General features: G+C 36.5%; 1 protein-coding gene across 2 annotated transcripts in view; it reads right to left on the bottom strand.

Moving 5' to 3' along the window:
* Positions 1-2,188: 2,188 nt before the first annotated feature.
* Positions 2,189-10,000, bottom strand: part of LOC138038436 (slowpoke-binding protein-like) — a 20,986-nt gene continuing 13,174 nt past the window's right edge. For both annotated transcript variants that reach the window (XM_068884297.1, XM_068884298.1), the window contains exons 6-15: positions 9,812-9,922; positions 8,749-8,844; positions 8,356-8,441; positions 8,003-8,109; positions 7,026-7,123; positions 6,497-6,550; positions 4,900-4,965; positions 4,727-4,794; positions 3,394-3,468; positions 2,189-3,233 (exon numbers count right to left, since the gene is read on the bottom strand). In XM_068884297.1, the coding sequence (XP_068740398.1) occupies positions 2,966-3,233; positions 3,394-3,468; positions 4,727-4,794; positions 4,900-4,965; positions 6,497-6,550; positions 7,026-7,123; positions 8,003-8,109; positions 8,356-8,441; positions 8,749-8,844; positions 9,812-9,922 (1,029 nt within the window). In that variant the 3' untranslated portion in view covers positions 2,189-2,965. The remainder of the gene's footprint in view (positions 3,234-3,393; positions 3,469-4,726; positions 4,795-4,899; positions 4,966-6,496; positions 6,551-7,025; positions 7,124-8,002; positions 8,110-8,355; positions 8,442-8,748; positions 8,845-9,811; positions 9,923-10,000) is intronic.

Here is a 10,000-nt window from a genome sequence, read left to right as displayed (position 1 = left end):
ACAAAAACAATGCTTATTAAAAATTTGGGGGGACAAACAAAGAGTATTATGGTATTTCCCGACGTGGCCTATCCAAAAAAATTATTGGAAATAGCAAGAGAAAATGAGGGGACAGAGAGGGAGGCTCAAGGCGTTTGCCGGGATATGTTATGTCCACGAAAGTTATTTTTAGACGAGCGGAAGTCTTTGTTCTAGGGGAAGTCTGTCTTCCGAGACGTTTGCATGCAGTCTTGCTTCGTTCTCAGGTTCTTAGTGAAAAGAGAAAATGATGGCGTACGTGGAAGGCTTATGAATATATATTTTCTTTCAAACATCGGTACGAGGTTGGCCAGCATGCGGACGTCTCGGAAGACTTCCGCTCGTCTAAAAACAACTTTCGTGGACATGACATATCCCAAGGGCTGGACCGGGAGCCTCCTTCTCTGTCCCCTCATTTTCTCTTGGAAATAGTGACCACAAACTTGGTAACCTGTTTCCTGCACGTAACAGTATGCACGACGAGACTTTTATTATTTTTTACTTCTATCCATCTTCTACGGGTTCCGCATCCTGATGACCCATTAGCTAAGTGTCACTGGGGAGATTTCGGCTTTCCGGAAAGGATAGGCTGTGTTGTTTCGGTTTTCTTTTAATGAGAATGTCAGCGAAACGTCAGACAAATCTGGCCACTTTAGACTTTGTGAGAGCTTCTACCCACAAAATACGGGAAAGTTGTCTCCGTCGAGGGCGGCGCATACTTCTCATACCCAGGATATGAGTGACAACTAAAGCCGCTACTCCCGCCAAAACGATTCCCAGCATTAACCAGCCACCAGTCTATTAATCAATAACAAAAGTCATACACTGCTGTTGAAGACATTTTCAGGTGACATCAGTCAACTATAAGATATTAACGTCCCATTTGTATTTTTATAATGTTCGTGTCAATTAAATTGAGAAAGGCAATGTTTATACTAATAGGACGAAGTAAGGGTTGTTTCCTGTCAACGAGAATCGGGGGTTGGAAAGTGCCGACGAGCACTGAAGAATCAACTCCCCATGGGTGTGCAAGTTTGTTACATAAACTTGGGTTAAGTAACGCGAGCTCTTTCATGAGGACTATTTGACACACATGTCTATATTAACTGAAAAACGACTATCTCTTTTGGTAAAATAAGTGGTAGATTTTTTTATAAAAACTGAAGCGGACAATTTTTGAGAAATCAATCAGTGCGATTCCAAGGATAGGTAACTTAATTATTTACACGGATTCAATCTTACCTTCAGATAAAATGACGAATATTTATCCACAAAGCGTGAACACAAGGAACCATTGCTTTCATAAGTACAGTCGTTCGGTTTACTATTTATATTTCTGGTTATTTTTCTTTTATCGTTTAGAATTCGTGTTTCTGTTGAGGTTGAATGCACGAGAGTTGCACTTGGAGAAATTTTAGAACAGTCAAACGTACGAAGCCGCCAGGCACCCTGGTCACTACTTGCAAGAGTAGACCCGTTTAGAGTCACTGTTGATTCAGAAGGACTGGACGTAGAAGTTGCAGAGCAGCACATTCTTTCCGCCAGATTAGTCGCCATTATTAAAAGAACAACACCAACATGATATTGTCCGCGTTCAAGTCGTGGAGATTTCATGAAAATTCTCATTCAGTGGAAGAGCTACCGGCTCATCCACAAGGGCAGCTAGCTGCAGTAGTCACCGCAGTTTCCGATGATCCTTTCCAAACTGAACGCAATTTCTTCGAGAGAGAGAGCGTCAGTTTAAAACCAAAAAACAGATGTCTTTCCGGATTACGAAGTGTTCGTATATTCAATTTCTTCCACGGGACATTTGCATTTCCTGACAGACAAATATTAATTAATTAATAGGTCTACGAGTTCAGAAGTGAAGAAAAAAATTCCCAGCAATGTTTTTTACAATCTTGTCGCGATGATGGACTTCGGTAGATAAAAAAGACTGGACCAAGCAACAAGAATAAAAAAAACTGCATTTGAGAGAAAAGCTATTCAATAAATGTGAATGTAATTTTGACTTCATACCACTGAGATTTGCATCTGAGTGTTCAGTCTACATACAAACTTAATATCACGTAGAAGCTACTATACGTGGGAAAAAGCCGGAAACTTTAGCGGTAATTCCCTTGCAAAATTTAAAGTCAGGAAAAAATAAGCAAAGAAACAAGAGCCAAGGTTGTGGGTTATAAAATTGAGAAATGTGACAACAATTTTGATAAATCAAGTCAAAAAGGATAAAAGATGTCACTTTACCACCTAGTATCAGAGATTTACTCCGTTTCGTATCAAGTAACAAAGGCGGCGGATTACATAATACATACAACCGAAAATCAGGCAAAGCTCAAAGAAATTTTTTCATGGAGTTTTCACATGATCATGCAAACTTGAGAAAGCAAAACAAAGAAGAATGCACATCTAAACAAATAATTTGTAAAATACTTGCCCTACAAAGCATATATCTTGTCTGTAACATTTTAAAATTTCTCGTGTTCTCCTCCATGAAAAGCGGTTACAGCAAGGGATGTCCAGAAATTTCGCGTTCATGTTACTGTAAATGCTTCTTCTGTACCCATATATCTAACAACAACGTGTATAATTAAACACAGTCGACAACCGGAGCAAATTAGCATGTCGCTTACAGAGAGATTTACGGAGCACGACGAACATCTAACTGAAATTTGTTTTTCCGCCAAGATTAAAAAAAAAACTAGTTTAGCTCTTTCCTCAGTTGCTTGTTTTCTAAAGACAACGGCGACTTCTCGAAGGAGAGACAATAAGAATAAAATGATTTCCTTGCTTTCCTGAAAAGCAGCACTGACCCGCCGTTTGCCGTTTCACGTAAACGCAATGCTAAATCTTCTCTTACGTCGTTGCCACGTTTACCGCAAACGCGAGCGGAATTAAAGTACTCAATGAGAGCGAGTTTCACACATTCCGAGCAAGCCTTTCACTATTATATGCGAGGCGCACTTCTGTCATCTGTCACTGCTCGTTTCAGTTTGGTCCCTTTCTGAATTTCACTGAGCAGTGCTCCTCGATGACTCTTGCTTGGTGGTTTTGTTAGAATACTCTGTGTTAATGATTGCTTTTTCGATCGGGGAGGGGGTGGAACCTGCATGGGAGGAGGGGGTGGGATTTTGGTAGACGATGACGGTTGAGGGTGAAACTGAACTGATGGAATCGTTGCCACTTTGTCCACTGAAGGTCTTTGGCTTTGCGACCTGGAAAATATGATATCATCAAGAAAGACAGAAAAACTAGGAAAAAGGTTAGGGAAATCAATGATTATAACCGCAGGAATTCAGTTAACCAAGACGAACAGAAAGTGGAAAGTTAAAACTACAAATTAGCTTTTAAAAAGTTAATTTGCTGTAAACTCACCTGGAAGGCTTTCTTTCTTTTTGAACTGATGGGCCATCGTATAATTTTCTTTTCTTATCTGACGGTCTCCTTTTCCTTACGATTCAAAATAAAAAGGAAAAAAAATTCACAATATTTAGACCATCTTTTTACGCAAAGGCAAGTGAAGTTAGTCAATTGTGTGGTTAGGGTTAGGTTTAGGCCATCTTCAAGAGGTGATTTTTTGCAGCCCCCTCAAGACCTGACCAAAAAAATTTTAATGTTAATCTTAATTTGTTGAAAAGGATTTAAAGTGGTACTACGACCAAAAAAAAATTTTGTTTTTCCTTTGGATTTCAAAACTATGTTAACTAAACACTAACTCACCCAAGTTTTAAGTTCTGATTTTAAAAAGACACCTGTTTATTTTAGCTGGAATTTTCTTATTTATTGGTCCGCCATTACTAACTTCAAAATCTTGAGAGAGCTGGGTCGAGGAGAAAATGATGTCAAACACTCACTAGTTTAAGAATGCAATGCGTGTGTACGCGGCCTAATTAATATGCAGCACGGGAGTTTTTTGCTTTCAGACTTTTAAACCCGTGCTTTGCATATGTAATAAATTGCGTTTGCACGCTGAAATTTTAAGCTAGTGAGTAAATGACGTCATTTTCTCTAGATCCAACCCTCTGAGGTCCAATCGGCCAGTTTTGAACGTGAGTAATGGCGGACCATGAAATCCAAAACTTACACTAAAAATAAACAGTCTTTGGATGAAACTCAAAGCTCAAAATTTTGCCAGTTAGGTGTTAAGCGAACACGCTTTCAAAATCAGAAGAAAAAAAGGAAATGATTTTTTGATCATAGTACCACTTTAAAAATCCTTTTCAACAAATGGTGCAAAAATTTGGAATAGTTTACGTCGAGAAATCTGCCATCTATCCAAAAACAATTTTAAAATCCATGATATTCTACTCCAAAGACTTTTAGAACAAGACTATATTGATTTGTTTGTCTTAATAACAAAAATGTCTTAATACTTTGGCTTCTTATATTTGCATTTCAATTGATTTGACTTTAGATGATATTTACTTAGTTGTTTGTATACCTACATGTTCTGTAATATATTGTTTGTAAAACTTTACATGAATATTAATTGCAGCTTTCTCTACTTGTTCTCTTTTTTATAAACGTGTAACCATTGCTCGCGTCAACTAGCTTTTGCTAACTGCGAACAGTGCATATTGGTCATGTACTGTATTATAACGAAATTCTACAGGAGTCAATCCTTCTAATGATACCGTTTCTTGAAAATGATGACATCGGTTGAGCCGAATTAAGAGTAGTTCGTGTTATGCTTGTCATATACAAGTACCTATCAGCTTCTTCACTTTCTTTCCTGAAAAGTTTAAGCAGCTGTTTCACATTTGAACTTAACTGAATCTGCAAAGGAAAATGAAGACAATGAATTAAACTACATACCTTAGCTAAAATGTCAAAAAACTTATAAAAATGATAAAGTGATTGAAACCATAAAATAAAACTTACAGGGCCAGGATTGAACTTTTCCAACTCACTAAGGTCACCACCTTTGAATAAAGAATGGCTAGCAAGCTAAACCACAAGAGCAAGAACAAGAACAAGAATACTTATTTCCTGGGACTTGGTTAAAATAAGGGAAGGGTAAAACTATTAAGTAAATCAAAAGGCATAATAAATAGGTAACTACAAAGCCAATATAAAAAAATTAAATAGAAAAACATCAAGTACAATCATCTCTTTCAAGAGCGGACACCCACATGGCCAGGTGCCCCTAAGAGGAGGTTTTTGTAATCTTTTTATTAATGTAAGAAAGGTTGCGAGTGCTGATCAATAATGATCTATTAGCGATTTGGAGTGGTCTGCAGGCTTCCTAGTTCGTTATCTTTCCAGTTATTTTAGGAGCAGGCCAATACCCTTTCATACAATATAGTTAATTCTATTGGATGTGAAATCTTTTGTAATGATATAAGGGTAGAATATATGGTGTTTGTTGTTAAATGAAACTAAAACCCCTTAAATGTCTGTGTTAATTAACAATTAGACCCGTGGCCCTTAAGGGCGAAGGGTCTAATTGTTTTAGTGTCACCCTACTAGACGGACAGAAAAGGCAATAATAAAGTTAGCAAATGCAAGTTAAAGAAATATTTATTTGGGTATAAAACGAAAGAAAGCGTCACGCTTTTCGCTAGTCGAGGACTATTTATAATAGTCCTCTAGTAGCGTAGCCAATCAAACTGCAGGATTTGCATTACTCCACTAGTTGGGTGATACTAAAGGTGGATAGTAATCACTAGGAAATAGATAGCCCCATATGTAAAAGTGACCAAGAACAGATTGATTGAATGTTCATGGAAATAATGTGATCATGAGAATGCAAGAGTTAAATTCCTCCAACCAAACCCTGATCATACCATGACGTTTCATCGTCACATGTCAGAGAACTTAGTACAGGGTAAGGATTAGGGTACAGTCATGACATTTTGCTTTTAAAAGTGTTTGATGCTACACATTTCTGTGCGTCAAAATGGGTGACTGGCTACTCCGAAACTTCGGCAATTTGCCTTGTGTCACTCCAAAGTACCTGTGTTTAAAGCTCACTAGATGGCTAGCCTGCTCTATTAGCGATTTGGAGTGGTCTATTTTTGGGAAGTCCTGCTGCACGCAGGAGAGCTGGAAAGAGGGCTAAAAGCTCTCTATTTGTTAACCAAAATAAATCAACTCGTAATTTTGTGAGCAGAAACTATTACAATAATTTCTATTGCAACAAAGTAATGGTGAAACAAAATAATAAGTCGATTCCTCAAAGCCCATCCCATATGAGAGTGTAACAATGATGACATCATACTGGACAAATAGGATGATTGGAAACCCAAAAGTGAAATAGACTGTGTGGGAAAAGGTGGAGGCTTTCACACATGGGACCGTATGTTGGGTGGGCTGCCTTACCACCCGTCAAGTGACAGGGATCTATCTCAACACTTGCTTTATTCCCATCGAAGGCTGAAGATTAATTGTGATCGTTGATTAGATTAAGCTTAGATTAAGATCGTTGATTAGATTTAAACTATTTCTAGTATTTGATTCATCACTATATCTCTTTCACCTCATCCAATGATGGATACAGTCCACTTTCATTGAAGAAAATAAAGTTAATGACCTGTAAACGCAATATAAAAGCATTAAATATTGAAAGTACTTCATATTTTTTACGATGAGTCAATTTCATATTAGACTTTACAAAAGATATTTAGCATCACATTTTATTTTAAAATCTACATCAGTGAGTAAAGAATTACCACAAGTAAAACGTCTATAATCATTTGAATTGCCCAGAGTTCACACCTATCATCAGAATAGGTGGTCATTATAGCTTTGGCAATTGGTTAAGTTGGCATTTTTTTACTAGGTCCATAATGTGAACAAGGTACATGTACTAGACTTGCAAATGGATGTTCATGGATGAAAATCAGATAAGCAACAAATTTATGAACATGTAGGTAGGTATGTGTGAACTTTGCTGGCAAATTGTAGTAGTTGCAAGAAGCATGTCACTGCCCTATGTACTTGTGAAGAAGTATGATGGGTTTCTGTATTATAATAATGTTTATGTATTTAAACCTGGTTTGACAAACCTCCACAACCGGAGCATTTCTAAAGTTAACCAAATTCTCTTTGATTGGTTCTGCTGTTGTTAATTCATATCCAGCCAACATTTCGTATATCAGGTGACCTGATGACACAACAGATGATAACCAAAGTATTGTACCTTAGCCCACCAACAATGCATTTTTGGACTGTTAAGTTTCCAGGATGGTATATAGAAGAATGTTAAGAGTACCATGGACGGAACATAAAACAAAAAACATAAAACCAATAAAGAAGTTCTAAAGATGGCAAATACAACAACCTCATTCTTTATCAACAATAAAGAATAGAAAATGCCAGTATTTTGGACACGTAATAAGAGCGTAATAAGGTCGATCCAAAAATTGTTACTGGAAGGCAAAATTGAAGGGAAGAGAGGATGGAGGAGACCAAGAGTTACCTGGATCTAAAACATCAAAGAATGGTTAGGACACACCTATAATGGATGTGTAAGAAGAGCGGAAGATCGGAACAGCTGGAGATCCATGATAGTCGACCTACTTCTAGTAGATGGCACTTGAAATTGACACAAGGAATTTCCTCTTCTCTACACCCCACTGTGTTTATAAATTAACCACAAGAAAGAAGGAAAAGTGGTTAAAACTTAATTCTTAATATTAAATAGGCCAGGAAGTCTTAATCCACATTAATTTTACTATGACAACTCTCTGTGAGATGAAATGAGAATTTGAAATTATCAAAAAATAAGTTGGTTAAGACTAAGCAAAAAACCGCAGAAATTTAATTAACTTCCTTACGATCCAACTTCTTTCCTTTTGTGTTGGCACGTTCACAGATTCACTAGATTTTGTCTAAATTTTCAATTACAGCCACAAGTTTGACTGGTTACTATATATCTCCCTTTGAATACAGTTCACATTAAAATCAAGATCATGGCATTTTGTTTTTGAGTGCACGTATTTAACCTACCAACCTTAATACTTGCACAAATATGTAGTCTTACCAAATTGAATAACATCAATATCAGCCTTTTTCACTTTAAACAGTTTCTTTAGAGTAGGATCAAGCCTTGATTTCCAACCAAAGAAGGAGTTTTCAAAGCCAGAAAGCCTAAGACAAAATAGACTCAACATTAACTGTTCTCGACAAGCAAAAAATGGTAAAATTTAATCACAAATTTATAGAGGAAAGAACTATATTAAGAAACAATTTAGCTCTCTGCTATATGTTAAATTCGTATCTATCAATATTTACACGTATATATTGAAGTTTGTCATACGATACATAGAGCTAGGCTTGGCCTTCAGCTACTACACTATCATCAGTAATGTTATAAACGCATACTCTTTGACTCACTTTGAAGTTCCATTGGTTATAAATATATTTCCAGAGTGTATGTGACCACAGGGTGGTAGACCTTTACCTCGCAAGTATAACAAGGCCTGAAAAGAAAAAAAAAAAATCATACAAGGTTCCTTGCCCCGTTGCTGGGTATGCGTTACTGTCTGGCTTTTATTTCAGATACCTGTAAACAGTAATGGAAATTTGTGCAATGTAAGCTCCCTCTAAGAGATATAATGATAAATCTTGGGATAAAATTTAATACTTAGGATGGTTTTAGGGTTAGGGTTAGCTATAGAAGGAAGAAAACAACAGTGTGTTTCCTCACAGTTATCAAGCAGGGGACAATGCAGCAAACCTTTGACCATTTACACATGAGAACGAAAGGTAACAAATGCAGTATATTACCTCTAAGACTTGTCTTCCATAATTCCGAATTTGTGTAAGTGATAAAGATTTCCCTTTCACTTGGTATTTCTGTTCCCAAGGCAACTTTGGACGAGACTGAAAGTGACAGATTAAGATGTCAGATGAAGTTATACAGAATGCAATATAGCCGTAACATTACATATTTCCTAAGCATTTTTCCTTTTAACTTAACTTCTCCACTTACAGTAACTATATGTTGACATTTTCTTCTTCAATTTTTGCTGCTAACACCCTGTTAAACTTGCAGTGATTTCTTCCAAGCCCGAGCTAGTAAGAAGCAAATATCTGTTCCTTCATTAGCATGACAAGCTGCTTCAAAATGCAGATTACCATTAAAACAAAGAATTAGATTTGTTTTTGTCATATGCAGGCTTGTGAGACTTTTTTGCAAAATTGCAACTCTTTCACCACAAGGACTGATACATCCAGACTGAATTTATAATTATAAAAAAACCTAACGTTCCTAGCTGATGCGTGATAGCATGGTATAGCAACAAAATTAAAAGTAAAAGGACGTTTTATTATACATGTAATTAATATGTAATTAGAAATGGACACTAAAGAATATCATACATGTAGTTCTTTAACATAAATCAAAAGATTTAAAATAAATCAAATAAAAAAAAAACACAATCATTAGTTGCATTCTAGTTAAGTAGGGTGTATTAAAGTGATTTGAAAATAATAAGGTGTTGAGGATGGAGCCCAAGGTTAACGGTCCATTCCCTCCTCCGAAATTTCCTTAGTTGGCTCCCAAAGAAAGTTTTCAAGTGTCTAAATGAAAAGTAATAACACAAGTTAGGAAAACCAAAACCAATCTGGACTTGCATGAGTGATTTTTCCCATGCTTTGAGCAAATTACATGGAATTGCTACAAAGTTGGATTGATTCATTGCGTTGTTTGTACCTGCTGTGATTGGTTGAAATAATGACTTTGCTATTTGTTTTATGACCAAGTTTAAGAACTGTTCAGACTTGTAAAACAATAAAGATGCCATTTAAAGTTAAGAAAGTGCAAGAACATCAAGATGTTAAGCTATACCCCATAAATGATGTCTTTTAATGATCCTCCTGACCGATAAGGGTGGACCAACATTACCAGGTTGTGCTCAAACACAAAATCTACATCCATTACTGGAAAGAAATATGGGTGCTGGTGACAAAAATAAAAGTATTTTATTGTCATTTAATGGCTGTGACAATGATTAGAACACACAGTTGTAGAATGGAA

Source organism: Montipora capricornis, chromosome 2 (genome assembly GCF_036669925.1).
Source record: "Montipora capricornis isolate CH-2021 chromosome 2, ASM3666992v2, whole genome shotgun sequence".
In the NCBI taxonomy this organism is placed as follows: domain Eukaryota; kingdom Metazoa; phylum Cnidaria; class Anthozoa; order Scleractinia; family Acroporidae; genus Montipora; species Montipora capricornis.
Note: the sequence above shows the minus strand (reverse complement) of the source record. Positions and strands in the feature narration are given on the sequence as shown.